The sequence below is a fragment of the Meriones unguiculatus genome, chromosome 1 (genome assembly GCF_030254825.1).
Source record: "Meriones unguiculatus strain TT.TT164.6M chromosome 1, Bangor_MerUng_6.1, whole genome shotgun sequence".
In the NCBI taxonomy this organism is placed as follows: Eukaryota; Metazoa; Chordata; class Mammalia; order Rodentia; family Muridae; genus Meriones; species Meriones unguiculatus.
The window spans coordinates 134,699,774-134,721,538 of record NC_083349.1 but is presented as its reverse complement, the minus strand read 5'-3'; the positions used below and the strand labels follow the sequence as shown (position 1 = coordinate 134,721,538).

The following is a 21,765-nucleotide window of genomic DNA, read 5'->3' as shown; positions in this document are numbered from 1 at the left end:
AGTTTTGAAAGGCAGCTGTGCTTCACTCTGTCACCAGTGCTGCACCCGGTGAGAGTTACTGGATGCAGAAGTCAGCGTGGGCTGTTCATCCAGTAACCTCAGCCTCTGCTGCAAAGAAAAAGAGGGTGGGACTTCCTGTGGATGCCATTTCTAAATAATCGACCCCAGACAATGCTTACATCAGGATCCCTTACTTTTAGTTCCCTTTGATGTTATTTCATTGCAGGAGTCGAATGCTTTGTGTTTCGTGACTTGCAAGTCAAAACAAAACAAACAAACAAACAAATAAAGAACCATAGTGCTGTAGATAACCCTAAAGATATGTGCAAGAGCACGTCAGTTTTGTGCCATTTGAAGAATCACGATGAAGAAAGAGCTGGGATTTCGACTTCATACCAAATGCCTGGCTATTTAGCAATATCTGGATTATTCACATTTTTTTTCACATCTTCAGCCTGATGTTATATCTTATAAATACATTAGATCTTTGAAATCACAAGTTCATGGCAAAGTGCTTGAAGCCTTACAGGAGGGGGCCTTGAGGCCTCTGCTGGCTATAAGTCAAGCTCTGTATTGATCCTGCCACAGTGCCATCCTGCTCTCAGAATAACATTTAAAATTTCATTACCTGCTCCTGCAGCAGAACGACTAGTTCTTGTTTCCCTTGACATGGAGTCTCACTGTGTAGCTCTGGCTGCCCTGAACCTGCAGTGTAGAATGGTTCCTATCTCTCTCTCTATCTATCTCTCTAGGTAAGTGTACCTTGTGTGCACGAGCCTGTGGGGACCAGAATAGGGTGTCCAATCCTCTACACTAGAGTTCTGGAGCTGTGAGCCAACATGTGGGTGCCAGGAACCAATCCTGTTTCCTCTTAGGAAAAGAGGACCCAGAGCCAAGAGCCAAGTGCTCTTAACCAATGAGCCACATCTCTACCTCCACATTTCTTTTAAATCTCTTTCACTTCCTTTAAAATATAATTTATTTGTATGTTATGTATCCAGGTTGTTTGCCTGCATGTATGTCTGTGTGCCGTGTGCATACCTGGTGACTGAGGAAGTCAGATGCGGGGTAATTGATGAATATAATTTTATGTATTACATATATAAAGCATAATCTGGAACATGGCTGGACTGAGTTTCTTTCCCTTAGAGGATGTGTAGACTAAAGGATAAGCTTTTCCTAGCTCCCTGAGGAATAGTGAGAACCCCTTTCTCCAGCAGTTTGTGCTGACCACCTCTTCTGCCAAGTACCTGGAATATAAAATCAGCATGTGCATTGACTGCAGGCCATCTGAAGTGTATTGGGCTCCTCTAAAAAAGTCAACGATGGCTGGGGCTAGGGACTGGTACTTGATGGCTTACCTCTGGACCGTTACATCTTGGGTTTTGAGACCCTACGAGTTCAGACTTAAAACAAGGTAGGAAGGATGCCAGCATGGGAATGACTTAATCTTCCTGGCTTCAACATCATACTAATGTCTATGGTGCTGTGAATGAAAATTGTTCCCGTAGACTCGTGTATTTGAAGGCTTGGTCTCCAGTTGGTAGAACTGCTTGGGAAGGATTAGGAGATGTGCCCTTGTTGGAGGAGGTGTGCCACTTGTGAGCTTTGAAGTTCCAAAAGCCCTGGCTGCTCCCAGTTAGCACACCAGCTCTCTCTCTGCCTCTTCCTTGCTAATAAGGAGATAAGCTCCCAGCTGTTGCTCCAGTGCCGTGCCTGCCTGTCTGCTGTCATGCTCCTTACCAAGAATGTTCATGGATTAATTCACCCTCTGCTCATGTAAGTCCTGGTTAGACTCTTTTTTTTCCTTTAAGTTTCATTGGTCACAGTGTTTCATTATAGCAATAAAAAAGTAACTATGTGTTACTTTTGTTGTGATTTTCTGTTGCTATAATAATATGTCAGATTGGATAATTACTAAAGAAAAAATACTCCTTACAGTTTCTGTAAGGTGAAAAGTCAAAAGTCAAGGGGCTGACACTTGCCTGCATCATTATACGCAGAAATGTCTCACAAAGCACAGTGTGCAGCCCAGGGCCTTTCCTAGTGACATAAGCGTCTAATCGAACCTGATGCCTTCTAAAAAGCCTATTTTCAGTTAGGTCACTGAGCCGGCCCCTTGCTGCTGTTCTGAGCCTTAGCTAAGAATGGCTGTGTCCCTTCACCCTACACTGGCGTCATCACTCATCACTGCTTCCTCCTCTGGGAACTTACCCAGGGGAAGCTGTGCTAGATTTGAACACTTTCGTAATCTTGCTGTTGTGTGCCTTTTCCATCACAGCTCTTTTAACTCCCCTTTAAAGCCCTTCTTATATATGAAGTTTTCTTTGTTTTAAGGAGAAAACAGGAAAGGCTGGTTCTTCCTACTCATAAAAACACCACTCTCCAGGAGTTAACAGAGCCCTCATCTGTTTTTATCAACATTCTGCCTCCCAGAGGAAGGAAACTATTTGTCATAGGTCTGAATTTGTGTTCTATTACAATTGCTTCATAAGAAAACTGTTATTATTCTTGAACAAAAGAGTCCTAGCGGTTGCTTTGTCTACCGAGGTATAGTGGCAGGCTTAGACTTTTAAATTATGTGGCTAGAATTAATTTCACTTGAATCTGTAATTTTCAGATTACTATCTTGGGACATGTAATCTCACTGTCCTTAAAATTATAAACCAGTGGTAACATTTAATTATCACTGCTGAGAAACAAGTCCTTTCATTATTATATTGAAAAGGCTCCTTCTTAGTACAAGATAAACAGTGATAATCTTATCTAAGAGGTACATTAAATATCTTTAGGTATTATTTCTGGCTTGAAAAATTAATTGGGACAATTCGGTGGTTTTCGGCTATTGTGTTACAAGCACCAGTCACACACAAGCATTCGTATCGTTTTCAGATCATTTAAATTGAAAGACTTTAATTGGGGGGGTTGTTTACTACTATTTTTTAAAAGGTTTACTTTTATTTTTAATTATGTGTATGAGTAAGTGTCTGAGTGAGGATTTGGACATATTCACGTAGAGCGTATGGAGGCCAGAAGAAGGCATTCGGTCCCTGGGCCTATTGTGAGCTGCCTAATACAGGTGCTGGAAAGGATCCTCTGCAAGAGCGTGTTGACTCTTATCTGCTGAGCCATCTCTTCCGCCTCTTTTTCACTCAGTGTGTATGAGTAGTACATGTATGTATTTCCTCCACGTATGTACGCACATCCACCTCTAAAGTCGAGAAGAGGGTGCTGAGTCCCCTGGAACTGGGTTACAGATGGTTGTGAGCGCTTCTGTGTGGCAACCAAACCTGGGTGCTCTGTCAGAGCAGCAGATGCCCTTGACTTGAACAGGTCTCTCCAGTCCCTATTTTTTTGGGGGGTGGGGGTGGGGTGGGGGTTATTGGATAAGTTGGTTAGTTCCAGTAAGTTCAGGTTCGTGCAGTTTCACTGTGTGCAGGAATAGATGCAAATTCGTTTTGCGTTAGAGGATTGAACCACCATACTTTTTCACTTTTGGGACTGTCCCTTACCAACGATGATCTGTGTTTGTGTGTTTGTGCTGGTGCGTGCCTGACAAGGGACTAGGGCGCTGTCTCGGTTTACCTTTCAGACTATTCAGGTTTGAAGACCTTGAGGAGTTTGTTTGTTTCTTTATCTCTGTGCTGGCAATCTCTCTCAGCCCTCAGACACGCTAGGCAAGCACTGCCCCTGCGCCGTCACCGCAACCGGAAGCGCTTTTTGCTTGACGTGCGTGGAGAGTCAGTAAGTTGTGGCCAGCGGCCTTCAGGTGTGCATCTCTTTTGTTTGCAATCTTCCCTTCTTCCTCAGTGGAAGGGAGATGTAGGAAGGAATGTGGATGACACCTGACGACTCACAGACGGGGGGTCAGCAGAAACAATTTGAAAGATTGACAACGATATTTTCCCTTAAGTTGCAGGCATGGGAGGGACTCAGCGGAGACTGGTTAAGGCAGGATGGTCTAGTTTATAGAGGAAAGCAAAGCAGAGGGTTTCAGAGCTGGTGCCCGTATAAGAAGGTGCTATTTCCATTTTGTAGTTTACTAAATAGGCCTTCTATATACACACACACAAAACCATGAAGAGTCCTGTGAACTTAGCAGCTGGGTTGTACAGATTTGTAATAAGCATAAGGGAGATTCCACTGATGGAGGGTGGTACATGGGATCTCTTTCGTAAGAATGGCTTCTGTTCAATGAGGGCCAAAGCTTAAAATTAAGGCCCAAAGAATGCTCAGGACTTAGGGATGGGGGTGAGGGGTGATTTGGGTGAAGGCTAGCTCCACGGAATAGCAAAAATATGAATTTCTGCTCTGGGTTTTGTTGAATGCCCTTCATCAGGGAAATTTTGTGGGATTTACTCTTATTCTTGAAAATTAATTTGTTTGGAGGATGTTGTTTTCCCTTCTTTGGAAAAAAATGTGTTTGTCTCTTTTGTTTGTTTGACAGAATCTCTTGGAGTAGAGGCTGGCCTCACGGCTGTTACTTAGCTGAGAGCGACCTTCAGCTCCTGATGTTTCTACTTCTGTGTCTGCCATCCTGGGATTATAAGTGTGCACCGCCACACCCGCTCGCTCGCTTCAGTCTTTGTGGCTCCTTCTGACCTCTCTTTTTAAACTGATTTTTAAAAAATCACACTTAGCTATCGTGTCGAGGTGTTCGCGCCACTCTGCACCTGTGTGGGCCTCAGAGGACATCTTGCGGCTCCCTGTTCTCCTCTTCCACTCTGTGGCTCCCAGGGCTTGAACTCAGCCTCTCAGTGTGACATCCCTGAGCCGCCCTGCTGTTCCTCTCCTTCCTTTTGACTTGATGTATTGGCTCCTTTTCAAGTGTAGGTCTATGAAATATGACTCACCCATTTTGTTTTGTTTTGTTTTTATCCCTTTTGTTGATTTTTTAATTTTTATTTTTGGGCCATTCTGGAACTCACTATGGAGACCAGGCTAGCTTTGAACTCACAGAGCTCTGTCTGCCTTTGCCTCCTGAGTTCTGGAACCAAAGGTATGCATCACCAGGCCCAGCCCCCATTTAGTTTAAATATGCCATTCTTAACCTCACTCTATTGCATCAGGTTCCTGGGAGCTCTACTCCTGTTATACCTTCTCATAGACATTTTTTTTCTCCTTAGGTGGTTTGGGAATTTTGATAGCTAACCAAGCTTGTCATTTTAAAATCTGGGACTGGCTCAGGGGGTGGGACTGGCATGTGTCTCTCATGTGTCCTTTAGTTTGTCTCTCTGAGTTTTTCCTCACCACCCTGTCACTGCAGCTGTGAACAGCTGTCACCTGTCATCTCTGTGCCTGGAGACTCAGCAGCTAGAAGACAAGACGTTCCTCTTTCTCAGCTAACTTTTTAATATGTTCAGTCTTTGCAGTTTACCACAGTACTTTACCCTGAGAAAACAGCTTTCTGCAGTCCCAGCTGTGCATGGTTCCACTTCCCACTTCTGCTTGGCCTAACACCAGAGTCCCCTTCAGACCCTGCTCTTCCCAGCCCCCTGCCTCCTTAGGCTGTGCTCTGCCAGCTGGGCCAGGGCAGGGAAGGCTTTCACTTCTCCTTGCTTTGGGGACAGGGCTATGGGATTTCCTGTAGTTTCTCTCTGTATGTTAAAACCTTTTTCATTTGTTTAAAATAGGCTTAAGCAGAAAGAACTGTTGTTTGATTTTTTTAACAGTTTAACCGGTTAATTTGAGTATGTTGATGATGTTATGTACATGTATGCAAGTACCATCATAAGAGGGGCTTTTCCCCTTCACCAGGACCCGTAGGGGATTCTAGAGATTAAATTCAGGACTGAGCAGCAAGTGCTTTTAACTGCTGAGCCCTCCCCTCCCCTCTAAGAAATGTTTGAATTGTTAGTTAATTTATTTTTTTATATTTATTTTTTTATTTTTTGCCTGCATGTGTGTCTGTCCATCACATGTGCATGCTAGGTGCCCCTAGAGGTTGCAAGTGGGCACTGGAGATCTCCTGGAACTTGTGAGCTGCCATGTGGGTCCCAAGAATCAAACCTGGGTCCTCTGCAAGAGCAGCAGGTGCTCTGACTGGCTGAGCCATCTCTCTGTCCCCACACCCTCCTTGTTTTTCAAATGTAGGTCTGGCCGTTAGCTTGGTACTTGTTATGTAGTCCAGGGTGGTGATGAACTCCTGGGAATCCTCCTGCCTCGGCCTCCCACGTGGCCATCATGCCCAGCTAGGAATAACTCTGCTAGTTCAGCACTGCCTGCGGTAAGCCGAGTAATGCCTACCCTCAGCAGTGCCACACACTAGTCTCCGAGTCTGTGACTGTGATGTGCTTTTCCCATCGTTCTGGCCAGACAGCCTTTCAAAACCACTGAGGGATTCCTGTTCTTAACAAGCTACTGCCAGTGTAGTGGCCTAAAACAACAGATTGTGCTCCGCACCAGACATCAGACGTCACTCAGGAAGGGGAGAACGTTCCCTAGAATTGGATCCTGGCACTCCTTGGCATAGAGCCTTCCCCTCTGCCTTCAGCCCCAGTACCATCACCAGGCCTCCCAGACTGGTCCTGCTTCCCTCAGCACAGTCCTCTTTAGACCCTGGCCCTCCTTTTGCCTCTTTTGAGGATGCTGGGATTATTTAAATCTCATTCATATAATTCAGAATAACCTGTTTTGAGATCTTCAGTTTGATCCCAGTTTCAAAGGCCTTTTGGCTAATCTGCTATACTCATGTTGTGGACCTTGGCCTTTGGCGCTGGGCATCCTGGTATACTCCCATGGTTGCTTGAGAGAGTTACTTGATTGTGGGAGGGATGTGGGAGTTAGGGAGACGCCTCATTTCATAAAGGAAGATGGACTTTAATATACTTTCTTTGGTGAGCCTGTGTTTTCTTTGCATTCTTTGACTTACTGTTTTATCTATTTTTTTTAATTGTAAAAACCTCTGACCTAGCAATCATTTGTTCTCTTCTGAGCTTTCATTCTTTTCTCTACTGACTTCTAGAGCAAAAGCTGGTAAACTACAGCTGACAAGCTAAATCCATCCCATGGCTGTTGTTAGAGCATGCTGGCCAAGAATGTTTACACACACACACACACACACACACACACACACACACACACACTTTTAACTGTTTAAATGGCTGCTTTAATGCAGATGCATGGTGTTTTCATTTACGAGTTCATTAGTAAATGCTATTTGTCTTAACAGCTTATTTTCATTTTTATTTGTGTGTGCACATGTGTGTATTTGTGTGTGTGTGTACCCCCACACATGTGTAGAGCTCCGAGGACAGTTTGCAAGACTGTAGGAGTTCTCTCTTTCTATTTTGTGAGGTCTTGGGGTTGAGTTCAGGCTGCCCAGCATGGCAGTGGTCACCCTTGCTTGCTGAGTCATCATCTTGTTGGCCTGGATTAGCATTTTTAAGTAGTTCAGGGAAAACAAAATCAAAGGAGGAAAAGTACTCTGTGATACACGAAGGTTCATGAATGTAGGAGTCACAGTTCGGAAGAAGGTGTTGGTGGTTGATTGGCCGGTGCATGCCATCAGCACCTGAAGCCAGGCGGGAGAGTCATGGTTGTCAGGCTAGCTGGTAAGAGAGTCAGGATTGTCAGGCTAGCCAGACGGACCACATCTCCATCACTCTGAAGTCCTTCCAGCAGCAATGAAGCAAACCCTCAACCAATAACAACAAAACCCCCATACGCAACAAAACGTCAGAACTTGAGCCAAACAACACCCATAAGACAGGCCAGAGCTGGCCCTACTCTTCTGCTTGTGCTGGGTGTCTCTGCTCTGCGCAGTCTCAGAAGAGGTGGGGCGGGGGCTGCAGTCTGTGCAACCAGCTTGAGTTGCAACATTGCTCACTTTAATACTTCAGACTTAACGCTTCACATTCTTAGTGTTTAAGGATCCCATGAATGTGGTAAGGATTTGGCATGATTTTGGGAGGAGGTGGAGACCTGAGGACAGCTTCTCACCTTGGTTCTCACCTTCAGGGTGCTGAGGAACTGTCTGTCTCATGTTGCTGCACTGCTGTGCTGTGCCACTCCCGTGAGCTTCTAGCGGAGTGTCCCTTCTGCTGTCTCCTTGTAGGTGTGCTAAGGCTGCAGGCGATGCCACTGTGTTCAGCATTTTCCTGGGTTCCAGGACCAGTCTTGGGGGACAGGGAAGGCTGTGTGACAAATGCTTTTACCTGCTGAACCATGTTTCTAGCCCAGAAAGATTTTTTTTAATTTTTATTTTTTATATTAATTACAGTTTATTCATTTCGTGTCCCAGCTGTAACCTCCTCCCTCATTCCCTCCCTCATTTTCTCCCATGCCTCTCTCCAAGTCCACTGATAGGGAAGGTCTTCTTTTCCTTCCTTCTGATCCTAGCCTATCAGGTCTCATCAGGACTGGCTGCACTATCTTCCTCTGTGGCCTGGCAAGGCTGCTTGCCGCTCAGGAGGAGGTGATCAAAGATCCAGCCACTGAGTTCTTGTCAGAGACAGTCCCTGTTCCCCTTACTAGGGAACCCACTTAGACACTGAGCTGATAGTTTTAATGTCAAGTGAAATGTGGATTTGTGAATGACTTTGCCTGAATTGGAAAATGAGCCTCCACCCAGAACTTGATGTTAGCAAATGGGATGACTAATCTTTGTTACCATGGTCACAAGTGGTGGTTCCTGTAATTTGGTCCAGTGCTAATCTAGATACTACTGTAAGTGTATTTTGTAACTATAACCAGCATTTGCAGTCACTGATAAGCGCATCAGGCACCCTCCATAGTGCAGCTACCACACACACACACACACACAGAAATTTCCCCCTGGTTCCAGCTCCCTTCCTCAGCAGCACCTTGTTGGTTCTGTCTCATCATACCCTTCATAGTCACCTCACAGCTCTGAACAGTGGGGAGCTGAGGAGAAGTGCTCAGTCCCATCTCAAGCAAGTTTATTTCTGACTTTGCAACTCCCAAATATAGCACACTGCCTTTCCCAGCCAGTAAAAGCAGCCTGACGGAGGTGTGAGGACAGGTAAAAGCAGCCTGACGGAGGTGTGAGGACAGGTAAAAGCAGCCTGACGGAGGTGTGAGGACAGGCATGGGAGGACAAGTACACACACCGGAGTAGCAGTTAGGGGTCTCCAGAAACAGAATCGTCAGGAATATGTGCATCCCCATCTGTTTATCAAAAGAAAATCTCTCAGACAAGAGAGATTTTAAAGATCTGGCCCAAACAACTGGGATTAACAAGGTGGACATCCTTAGGATTCAGCATACTGGAAACTCAGCAGAACTCAGGTTATACTTGGGAAACTTCAGTGGCTGTAAAGGCTTCCTTCCCACATTACGGAGGGTGCCAGGCTACACAGAGGAACCCTGTTTCAGAAAAACAAAAACAAACAAACCAAAACACCTATATATAAAATGACTGGAATATGACATGATTTCTTCTTGTTCAACTGCCATTTCTTTTAAATAGCTAACCGCTCCTACTGTATTTTCATCTTGATGGGTGTATTGTTTTGGTTTTGGTTTTTCCAGATCCACCTGTCCCTGCCTCCCCAAGTGCTGGGATTATAAGGGTGCGCCAACCTGCTTGGCCCATAAGGATGCTTTGAATGGTTCTTGTCCCTCTATATTTTAACGTACTTGATGCTGATTACAATTAACTTTAACAGTAGTTCTGGAAACAACTTTCCAGTATTCTCCAGGGCTCAGGCCCTAGTAAGTTCCAAGGAGATGTGGAAGTTAAAACACAGGAAGTTAGAACACACTTTTGTTCATGTTGTCTCCTGGAGAGACTGACGTGGGAACAAATTTTGGTACAAGGAAGAAAACAATAGCTTCATATTTGAAGAACACAGCTTTCCAGGGAGGGTTGTAAAGAGAAGATAAATGATTTTCACATGACTGCGTAAGAATGATGGCTGAGATAGGCTGGGAGCTAGTGTTAGTGTGCTGTCTGGGCTAGCTTACAGTTGCTCGTGCATGCTCAGGCCTTGTAATCAAGATGACCTCTCAGACTCCGTGGTTCTTTCTGGATTGCTGTTAATCTTTTTAGAAAATCAAAATTGAGGATTACAGTAAATTGATTAAAACAGTACTGTCGACTGAGGCGTGTGTGCTTCAGTCAGCTTTCTTTCCCTATGGGTTTCACATTCATGGATTTAACCAAGGTGATCAGGAATTGTGTCACGAGCCAAGGTTTTTTTTTTTTTCCCCCTGTTATTATTCCCCTGACAATTTGGGGTAGCATTGCATAGCCTTGGCATTGCCTTAGCTAGTCTTAAGTCATACAGAAGTGGTCTGAAGCTTAAAAGAGGGGATCAGAAGTTATATACAAATGCGACACCGTCTGTATGAAACTTGAATGCGGTGTGTGTGGCAGGTTCTGGAACTGAGTCTCTACGGATCCTGAGGGACTCTGGCTCTGTATAAATGATACCAAGATGTAAACGCTTGATCGGCGCTGGTGGCTGTATGGTTGACCCTCTCCCCATCTCTCCACAGCTGGTCAGTCTGCTGCTCATTGGGATTGCTGCTTGGGGCATCGGCTTTGGGCTGATCTCCAGTCTCCGCGTGGTGGGCGTGGTCATTGCTGTGGGCATCTTCCTGTTCCTGATTGCCTTAGTGGGGCTGATTGGAGCTGTAAAACACCATCAGGTGTTGCTATTTTTTGTATCCTTTAAAAAAAAAAATCAGGATTATTTTTATTTATTTTTTAACCTCACTCAGGTGACATTCTCACTCATTATTGATTTTGTGATTATGTTTCAGTGGTTGCTACTAATATTATCATTAGGGATTTCATTGCCAGGAAGCAACCCCCAGCAAGACAATTTAGGGATATCTGTAAGGAAAAAGCCTTATGTTTGGTTATCCCTAATGCTCCCTCATCACATCATAAAGTGTTGTAAAAGCTGGACAGAGTTCTGATTTTCTTTTGCAAATTAGAGTTAAATTAAGCTCATTTCGTGACTTTTGGGCCTTCCTAACATGTTAATTTCTGGTTGAGAATGTAACAGTCTACTCTCCAGTCTTACTTTTCAGAAAGCTTTTACATTTGTCTATATCTGTTTTCATTTTGCAGGTTTCAGAATTTGTATTTCATTTTTTGATGTGGGTGTTTTAAAGTATAATCACCTTTCTCTCTCCCTGTCTCAGCCTGACTCTTTGAAAAGGCTCTCTGTAGATGAGGCGGACACCAGGTGTGGGCGGGCCTCCTGTCTCTGCTTCTTAGGCCGTGGGATGACAGCTGTCTCCTATCATTCGGGCAGTGTGTAACTGTTTATGTTTTTTCTAAAGGAATTTATAGTCACAGGATATTAGCAAAGTGATAATGAAGTGCGTCACTTTGAACTTTGGGTGACGTTGCTGTAGTTCAGAGGTGAAAGGTCTCTCACTGCTCCTGCTTCGTCCCTGTTCTGAGCATTCGCAGCGTTCCTTGAAGCAGGCAAAGGTGCTTGCTGCCAATTCTGCTGGCTGGACTTTAATCCCTGGTACCCACACGGTGGTAGGTGAGAAATGACCCCTGCCAGTTGTCCTCTGCAGGAGCACCATGGCATGTATGTGCATACCTCAACCCCCCACTCACATACACAGTGAATAATGTAATACACGTGTAATAATGAAAAAGTCCTTAACTTGTAACTCTCAGTATATGATTATTCTCCTACTTGTATTTATTGTTCAGTTTTCAGTATCTTGTGCTTGTTTGGCTCTCAATCAGGAGCAACAGGTAAGTAAGGGTTTGTTTGTTTGTTTGTTTGTTTTTGAGACAGGGTCTTGCTGTGTAGCTCTGGTTGTCCTAGAACTCACTATGTAGACCAGATTGGCTTCAGACTCACTGAGATCCACCTTCCTCTACCTCTGAAGTGCTGGTATCAAAGACTACCACTATGACCAGCTAACTGTTTTTTTTAAATTTCATTTTATTTACTTTATTATAATACCACACAGCATGACTATGAAAAATATGGGAGAAATAGCTGGAGAGTAAAACTATTTCTTCTTGTCCCAAATGCCATTTTACTCCCTACCTAAATCTCTTACTACTAAGCAACTAGTGGAAATGATTGCAGGGCAGGATGCCATCAGGCCTTGGCAATTTGTATCCCTAAGGAAGACATAACTCTCACTGGGTAAGAACTGCTGTCGTTAGAAGATGTTTCCTATCATTCCCCGCTGCTGTGTAGTATGACAGCGTCTGTGGTTTCCTTATAGCAATTACTCTCTTCAAACTCTTTAATTTGTAGAGAAAATATGAGTGCCTGTCTTAGAGCAACTGAAGCTTTGCTTTGTTTCATTTAAACCTTTGAAACAAGTACTGGTTTCAAATTGCTTGTAAAAAAAACAAAACATCAGGACTTTTTTATTTGTAGGATAGAAATATTACCTTTTTTTTTTTTTAGATCAAGGGATAAGCTTTTGGAAGGTGGTAATGATCTCATAGAGACTACAGATTTCATATATGCTCTGCTATTAGCTGTAGGCTCTTGTTGACTGTATTTTAGGTAGAGATGATACGTTTTAATGCATCTGTGAACTGTGTTTCTTAGGGTCAGCTGCTGGAGGTTGGTTGGAACAATACAGCAAGTGCTCGAAATGACATCCAGAGGAACCTGAACTGCTGTGGCTTCCGAAGTTTTAACCCAAATGACACCTGTCTGGCTGTGAGTCCAAACTATAAAAGTTTTTTTTTTAAATGTTTTACATACAGTTTACTAATGATTAACAGAGAGCAGGTGGTCTTTCTGATGCTGAATTATATTCCAAAATTGTTTGACATAAGCCTCTATTATATTTCATATGTGCTATTGTCATGTTTGTTCAGCCAAGTCCAGTGAGATACACCGCATTTATATTTTTTGCATGTAGTTCTTTCTCATTCAGCTATTTCCTATAACAAGCTGTGAGACTGAAATAGCAGATCAGTCTCAGAGATCTCCATCTTGGCCACTATTAGGGTGGTTGCCGGAGAAGGGTCTGTATTAAATTGGCTCTCTTAACTAGCCCGACAACTGCATGGTAGAGGACACAAACCTACCATGCTCTCTTTTCCCTCTTCCCCATCACAATTTCTCCCTCATACTGAAGGGCCAATGAAATTCATCCTCACTTTCCTGCAAGACTGAACCACCTCACTCCAGCCCCAGTCCTTCAAAAACAGGCTCAGGGCATGACTCACCTGGAAAGTTACTGTGTGTTTCTATTTTGTGGCAGCTCCTCTTACCAGCTCTCTGAGCTCTACCTAGCTTGACCATCTCTTCAAGGAGGCCTCATCTGTGAAGCTATTTGTTTGCATGACTCTATATTAACTTTCTATTGTTATCGTATGTTATCACAGAATCTGTGGCCTAAATCAGTTATCTGTCTGTCATCACGATTCTCCATGGGAGCCCAGGCTCAGTTAGCTGAGTCCTCTACTCAGGTGTCTTAGTTTCTTTGCCAGTTGCTATGACAAAATGCCTGAGAGAAGGAGCTTAAGGGCGAGGAGGTTCATTTTAGCTCGTAGCCCCAGGTGACATTCTGTGGTCATGGGAAAGTCAGCAGCAGGAGCTCCAGGGAGCTAGACACATCTCATCCACAGTTAAGGTGGCTCCTCCCACACATTAACATATTCAAGACATAGGGAGAATGGCCTTACCCACAGTCAGTGTGGCTCCTCCCACACATTAACATATTTAAGACATAGAGAGAATGGCCTCACCCACAGTATGGCTCCTTCCACATATTAACATATTCAAAATGTTAACATATTCAAGATGTTAATGTATTCAAGACATTAACATATTCAGGAATAGGGAGAATGGTCACACCCACAGTCAATGTGGCTCCTCCCACACATTAGTGTATTCAAGACAACCAGTGCACAGAGGCCTGCCTCTTAGATGACTCTAGATTTTATTATGCTGAGAATTAACAGTAACAATCACAGCAGAGTCTCATGAGGCCGAAATGAGGTGTCAGTGTTATACCCAGTTCGCGAGCCCCCAAAAGATCTCCAGGAATCGACTCCGTTGCAAAACACATGAGGGTCTTTTTATTGAAAATTACAAGCTGCAGCTTGGGCTACACAGCCCCACCGCCAAAGCGGTGGGAGCTGAGCGTGCCGCACCCAGGTTAGTGGGGTGATTTATAGATTCTGGCCCATCCCAGCATGCCCAAGGCAGGGGCAATTCCTGCCTGGCAAGCATCTATTGGTCAAGGTGTTACATTTTGAATCGATTGGCTATAGGCAGGTCCCCAGACCATAATGACCTGGTGTCCCTCCCTAGGGGGATGGGCCAGTTTCCTAGCAACTGTTATCTCTAGTAGGTGGGGAAAGAATGCAGTAAGGCGGGCCTTCCCCTCAGGGCATCAACAGACTTCTCCACCCACATAGTTCAGCCCTTAATAATAGCTGCTAATTTTTAATCTTTTTGGTCTCTCATTAGCAGCGACTGAAATTCACCCAAGGCTTGGTATCCTCTACCCAGCCATTGTTCGTAGGCTTTGACACATTGTAGTTGAAGGAATACAAGCCCAGCTTGCTTGGCAGCAGTCAGCATTGTCTTGGTCACCATTAGTTCTATTGCTGTGAAGAGACAACATTACTAAGACAACTCTTACTAGAGCAAGTGTTTAATTGGGGGCTTGCTGACAGTTTCAGAGGTTGTTTCTGTTATCATGGAGGGAGCAACGTGGATACATGTGTGGAGCTGGAAAAGTAGTGAGCGCTACATTCTTACAGGCAGATACAGGTGTGTGTATGAGGGAGAGGGAGAGAGAAGAGAATGTATTGGGTTTAGTATGGGCTTTTGAGGTTCAAAAGCCCACTCCCAGGGACATACTTACTCCAACAAGGCCACGCCTCCTAATCCTTGTAATCCTTTCAAACAGTTCCACTCCCTGGTAACCAAACATTAAGATATATGAGCCTACGGTCCCCCATTCTTATTCAGACCACCTCAGTTGGGTATCTCACTCACATTGCATGCAAGTTAGCATGAGAATCTCTGTTCTGGTAGAACAAACTCTTACACAGTGCAGTCTGGACATCTGCCAGTCACAGTCACAGTTTCTAGAAGGAGTAGATCCGTTTGTTAGAGCACGTACAGGAAATGACCATCTTGGAAATTTGCACACAGTTTAAAATCCATACTCAAATTGGATGTAGCACCCTAAACCTGAATTTTGTCTGTGCATAGTTTTTGTGTGTGTGTGTGTGTGTGTGTGTGCGCGTTTAAATAAATGTACTCTGAAGTAACAAGTCTTTTCTTTTCTTGGCACAGAGCTGTGTTAAAAGTAGCCATAAGTGCTCACCATGTGCCCCCATCATCGGGGAGTATGCAGGAGAGGTTTTGAGATTTGTTGGTGGCATTGGCCTCTTCTTCAGTTTTACAGAGGTATGTCTTCTTCACTTTGCGTAGGGAGTTCTGTCTTGGATGGTGAGAGCGCACAGCATTACACTTCAGCATAACATGTATACTTGAAAGGTATCAGCGCACATTTTCCTTGAGATTACTGGGTGCGATGGGAGCACCCTTAGCCTGGAATCAGAACATCTGACAAAACTTTATGATAGGGTGACATTTGATCTGCTTGGCCCTGTGCAGACGGTAATAAGGGAAAGGAGGTTAAGATGGAGTAGCGCTGAGCTTTCTTCTCTTTCTGGACTTGCACAGTAAGTATAGTTAAACGTTGCATTGATGTATGTTACTATCTAATACGCACACACCATGAATGGCCCCTGTTGCCAGGCAGTGGTGTTGCCTTTAATCCCAGCACTTGGGAAGCAGAAGCAGGTGGATCTCTGGAGTTTGAGACCAGCCTGGTCTACAGAGCGAGTTCCAGGATACATAGAGAAACCCTGTCTTGTAAATAAGAAATACTCCTGTAACTGAGGAAAGCTGGGCGTGGGAGAGGCGAGGTGTTTTTTCCCAGAGAAGAGCACACTAATTGATTGTCCAATACCAAATGGTCAGCCTGAGAACATACGCAGAAGTAATATGATGTGGACGGAGAAGGCTATATTTAGGTATATACCTGTATATACATATATATTTATACACACAGTAACAATTAGTGAAAGACGATGCCATGGATTTGAAGGAGATATGGGAGGGTTTGGAGTTATGGGAGAAAAGGAAGAGAGAAATGCTGTAATCATAATCTCAAAAAGAAAAAAAAAAGTGTTACTTTCAACCTTAAAAATAATTGCCTCTGAAATCTTCCACCATTTTTCTCTATTACTACCATTCTAAAACAGTAGGTAACTACTGTTATTATTTGTATATATTTATATTACATTAATATATTTGTACTAATTAGTAAACTTTTATGTATTTGTAAGCAAAACCAGAGCACTGATTGGGTATTTAATTCTCAGTATCTATGAACATTTTCGATGCTTCTGAGTTGGCAATATGTATCAAGAAAGAATTTTTGTTTTTGAGACAGGGTCTTACTATATAATCCCTGCTGGTCTTAAGCTGTCTCTTTCTTAGCTTCCTGGGTGCTAGTATTACATGCATGAGCCACCGTGATGGTTTAAAATTTTCTTTTAACTAAAAAAATTCCATGTGTATTATTTTACCTCATGGAAATAATTGTATAAGAACATAAAATGAATACGCAAAGTTATTTATAAGCAGCTTTTAAAGATTTATTTTTAATTATGTATATGAATGTGTGTTTATGTGTAGCAGGTATGAGACCAGCCTGGTCTACAAAGCAAGTTCCAGGATAGCCTGTGCTACTCAGAGAGACCCTGTCTTGGAAATAAAAAGAACTAAACACTTATTTTTAAAAAATTACATGAGTGCGCATGTCTGTGGAGGAGGCTAGAGAGGGTGTCAGAAGTTCTGGGTCTGGCAGCGTAGATAGTTGCTAGTTGAGGGAGCCACTAGATATGGGAACCAAACTCCAGTCCTCTGCAAGAGAGGCGAGGACTCCCTTGAGTGCTGAGCAGTCTCTCTAGCCCTCGAGACATTTACTTTTTTGGTGAAGATTTGGGCCCATTTCCCTTCTTGCCATAAGCTGATTCCCTCAGAATGAACGGCATAGGAGCAGAAGCTGAGGCGGGGCTGTAAACTGCGCACACCCACTTGCTGGCTGTGTCCTCTCAGGCACGTGACTTAACCCTGCTGTGTGTCTCGCCCACTAAAGGAGAGTAGCAGCAGCAGGCAGCCACTCTCTTTTGCTGTGGCTACAGGAGTCAGTGCACGCAAAACTTGGAATGCTTTGAGCAGTCCTTGGTCTGTGGAGGGCTAGGTATTGTTCTGTAGCCACTGATACAATATTAATATACACCATATTAGGCCCTATTGGAAAGTGACGGCGGGTCATTACTATTGATATGTGAGATGTCCACATCACACTTCTGTTTTAAGCAGATAACAGAATATGAATCAAATAATTACTTTAATAAAGTTTGTATGTGTAGCTATAGAAGCATCATAGGCTACTCACAAGAGCAACATATTTTTTACAGAACTGTAAAAAAAAAAGCTGTTTTACATGGTTAGAATTTAACCATATTGGGGTAATTTAATCTGTTGACCACTTAATTTTTTAAAGCTGTATTCATTTTGTGGGTTGGGTGTGACATGTGTGTTCCATCCAGCGTGTGTCAGGAAAACAAGGGCAGCCCTCTGGAATGGGCTCTGTCCTCCCACTGTCTAGTTTCGAAGATTACACCCAGGTCCTCAGGCACCTTCCACGCCATCTCACCACACCTTCTTCAACTTATTTGTTTACTTGGATGTGGGTGTACTTGTGCATGTGTGGAGGTCACAGGATGATTTTGGGGGGTCCTAGGAATCAAGCCAGGGAGCTCAGGTCATGGGGCTTTGTCCAAGTGCAGTCACCAGTCAGCCAGGCCACTTAGCTTCCTCTAACGTGCAGAATCTCCACAGTTGCCTCCTGTGTGTGGAATGTCATTTCTCTGCACCCTACTTCCCCTTGGGATGCACTTCTAGGTGTGGAATATGACATAGTTTGGGGATAGTCATGAGATTTTGGTGTGCTGGGCTTGGTGGTGCACCCCCTTAATTAGCACTGGGGAGGCTGAGGCAGGTGGATCTCCCTGAGTTCCAGGTTAGCCTGGCGCACATAGTGAGAGCCCGTCAAACAAACAAACAAACAACAAAAGAAATTCTGTCTTCTGAGAAAAATTTACCAACTTTTGATTTAATAACTAGCTTTAGACACTTTGTTCTTAAAAATATTTGACTGGGCCAGAGAGATGGCTCAGGGGTTAGTAGTGCCTGCAGCTTGGGACATTATCCTGGTGAGGAAGCTTTACACTCACAACCCAAGTTTGGTTCCCAGAACCCAGGTCAGGGGGCTCCCAGTCACCTGTCAGTCCAGCGCCAGGGAACCCAGTGCCTCTGGGCTCCTGGCACCTACACACGTGCAGGAGTTCTAACACAGGGTTGAAAACAAGAAGAATAAACGCAAACAGCCTTCAGTGTTCACATTTGGCTGTCTATCAAGATGGAAAGTTCAAGCTTGCTATTGCAGCTTCACCTCTTCTGCCTTCTCCTTGTAGCATAAGTACCTTATTTCTCTCTCACACTTCGTCCAGGGTCTCCCTCTTATCAGAGCCACAGTAAGGCCCACCTGAATGAGGTCTCTTAACATAGCCACACCTGCAAAGGTCCTTTTACCTCCAAAAGAAGAGTTTGCAGGTTGCTGGCATCTTGGGGGAGCGAGCATGCAGTCTAGCGCAGTGTTCATAGTTCAGTTTTATTCGGGCCGGTCCTTTGATTTGCCTGAAGACTCCTCTTTGAGCAAAACCAGGCAAAAGTGACTCAGTTATTCTGTTGACGAGCTAAGTCTACTCCAAACTTGTTTTTCCTCCTTTTAATTCCAGATCCTGGGTGTTTGGCTGACCTACAGATACCGAAACCAGAAAGACCCTCGAGCCAACCCGAGTGCTTTCCTGTGAGAAGAGAACAAGGAATAGCTTTCCTGTGTCAATCTCATTCACTTTCTCTAACCTTAAGTTAAACTAATTCGTTCATTTGACAAAGGAAACCGTATCTGAAAACTACATTATCAACAGTGGAATTTAATATTTTACTCTTACGTTCCTCTAAACATTTCTTTGTTTCAGTTGCTGAAAAAGCTATGGAAATTCATGGTGTTCCCTGACCCTCCGTGGTCTCTGTAATCTACTGTTCTCAGTGTCTGGCACTGTCCGCTGTGGCCTTTCTTAGCATTTTTACCTGCTGTAAACTGTGTATGGCACCCCTGGGGAGAGGAGATTGTGAACCTCAATCTTCATCTCACGGGGATAGTTGCTGAGAGCGCTGTGCCCGGAGGCTCCCAGCGAAGTCAGTTGAAGCCAGAGAGGAAGAGAGTCTGTTGTGTTCTGCTCATTAGGAGAAGTCTAAGTTCCTGATACTTTTTATCTTTTTAGGAAAGCTACATTGTAGTGAAAAGCGTTAACATAGAAGTGACCATTTAGTTCTAGTAGCCTGTCATGATTACATCCATGTATTCTAGAAATAGCTGTGTCTTTAGGAAACTGAAGTCTAACTTTGACTTTTGTAGTCAAGGGCAAAGGAAATGCCATTTGGGAAATGTTTTGGTGTGTACTATTTATCTTCAGCTTTCAAAATGGGATCAGTTTGAGAAAGATAGAGTGTGTATCTACATAATCTGACATTCTTTACAAAAATAATTTGAAGTCCAAAACACTTTCTGTGTAAACAACTTGCAGTCAAAACATTGGCCAAGGTCCTATACCCAAAAGATATTGGATTATCTTTAAAAAGAAAAGTAACTTTTTATTTGGTTTGGTTTGGTTTTTTGAGACAGGGTTTCTTTGTGTAGCCTTGGCTGTCCTAGAACTAGCTCTGTAGGCCAGGTTGGCCTTGAGCTCACAGGGATCCGCCTGCCTCTGCTGCCCAGCTGCTGGGATTAAGGGCATGTACCACCATCGCCTGTCAAAAGTAACTTTTTTAATAACATTTCTTGGTGACAGCAAGTTGTCAAATCCAAACATATTTGAATGTACTACCTCCCATAAGTTAAAAGAGAAGTGTTGTTTGTGGCTCTGTACATTAAAAATAAAAGCTGGAAACCTTCCTTTGTGTATGGATGTTTGACTCAAAAGAAGGTACTAGAAGCTTTGATAAATTAAGGTAAGTGGGCGTCTTTCCTTCTGCTCTCTGATAGCCTTCTCTTGTATTCTAGGATAGTCCGTAAGCAAGCCTTGGAAATAAAGCCCCAGCAATGATATCTATTGGTAGTTATACCCAAATCCTTTCTTATGTTAAAAAATTATTGTATTTGTGTATATGTGTGTGTGTGAGAGAGAGAGAGAGAGAGAGAGTGAGGGAGAGAGAGGGGGGACAATTTGTAAGAACTGGTTTTCCTTCTATGTGGGTCCCAGAGATCCAACTCAGGTCATCATGCTGGTAGCAAGCCCTGTTACTACTGGTGCCCAAATGCTATATTACATTATTTCAGTGGTTAATGTTATCTGCCTGATGAGAAAGATGTCTTTGTTTATTTGAAGAGGTCGCTTGTCTTTATATGAGAAGAGTGAATATATTACTTCCTGTTAGTGACAGTTAATTTCCTGCCTTGGTTCTGAGGAGTGTGGGATACAGGTAAATGCTTGGTCCACAGAGGAATGCGCTTTGGAGCTTTTTGTTGTTCTGACTCTCTATGACACTCTGCTGCTAGCAAGTCTGCTGTTTTTAGGGTGTCATGCTGAGCGCTGTGGCCACCTGGGCAGAACTGCTTCTGCTTAAGGCAGGAGAGTGACTCATGAAAGGAGAGCGTTGGATTCTCTTTCCTGTAATTTTTTTGTTTATTCAGCTGCAGTTGAAAATACCTGACAAAGTTCTGGAACCCTAGCGTGCTCATCTTGGTGCAAATGGAAAGGCAGTTGCACAGAGAAACAGCCCATGACTTGGTTTTTGTTCTAATTGCAATGGCATTATTGGAGTCAGACAGTTAAGACTCAGGTTCTGGGGACCTTGGAGAAATGGGTCAGTTGTTAGAAAGTCATTCTGCTTTTGAGGAGGACTGGAGTCCTGTTCCCAGCGTCCATATTGGTTGCTCTTATTGCTCTGTAACTCCAGTAGCTGCAGGCGGATCGGATGCCTCTGAACTCCTTAGGCACCTGTTCACATGCACATACCCCAACATACACACACAAGCGCACACACACATACACAGAGATCAAGAGAGAGAATAAAATTGTTTTTATTTTTGTTTTGTTTCTTAAATCAGGTTTGGGCCCTGGTGGGTATTTTTGTTTGTTTTGGGCTTTGTCTTTTGAGACAGGGTCTTGGTATATATCCCAGACTGGTAGCCCAGACCTAAGTTGATTCTTTTACCCACGTGCTACCACTCCCCAAGGTGAATCATTAGGACTATCAAATTGCTGGCTTACATAAGTGAGCAATAAGTAATAAATGATTAGGCAGTCAGGAAGGACATTTTCAAGAGCCGAGGCATGCTCTGTCAAATGAGTCTGACTTTCTCTTTGCCTAGGGTCAGAAGGTGGAGGCTGACCCGCCCTTCTGTGGTGCTGTGTGATCCCTGTGTGTTTCTGATTGCAGACACAGTTCTGCCCTCTCATGGTGTCTCAGCGTCTACTGGCAAGCCCTCTGAACAAGTCCATCCCACCCCCTGAATGGCCTGCAGAGCTCAGGCAAGGTTCCTGATGGCAGGGTGGGTAGTCCATGTGTGGAGAAAAGGCTGCCTCAGTGTGTGATACCTGGGGAAGAGGAGCACAGATCTCAGGCTGCAGGAAATGGCTGTATAAACCCTCTGCCCCCTTCCATCCAAACCTGTATCTCCTTCAGGAAG

General features: G+C 43.9%; 1 protein-coding gene across 1 annotated transcript in view; it reads left to right on the top strand.

The window, feature by feature from the left end:
* The window catches only part of Tspan13 (tetraspanin 13), a 28,562-nt gene extending 8,534 nt beyond the window's left edge, over nucleotides 1-20,028 (top strand). The window contains exons 2-6 of the mRNA XM_021651381.2: nucleotides 10,462-10,629; nucleotides 11,609-11,689; nucleotides 12,510-12,623; nucleotides 15,225-15,338; nucleotides 18,809-20,028. Coding sequence (XP_021507056.1) covers nucleotides 10,462-10,629; nucleotides 11,609-11,689; nucleotides 12,510-12,623; nucleotides 15,225-15,338; nucleotides 18,809-18,883 — 552 coding nt within the window. The 3' untranslated portion in view covers nucleotides 18,884-20,028. The remainder of the gene's footprint in view (nucleotides 1-10,461; nucleotides 10,630-11,608; nucleotides 11,690-12,509; nucleotides 12,624-15,224; nucleotides 15,339-18,808) is intronic.
* Nucleotides 20,029-21,765: the final 1,737 nt, after the last annotated feature.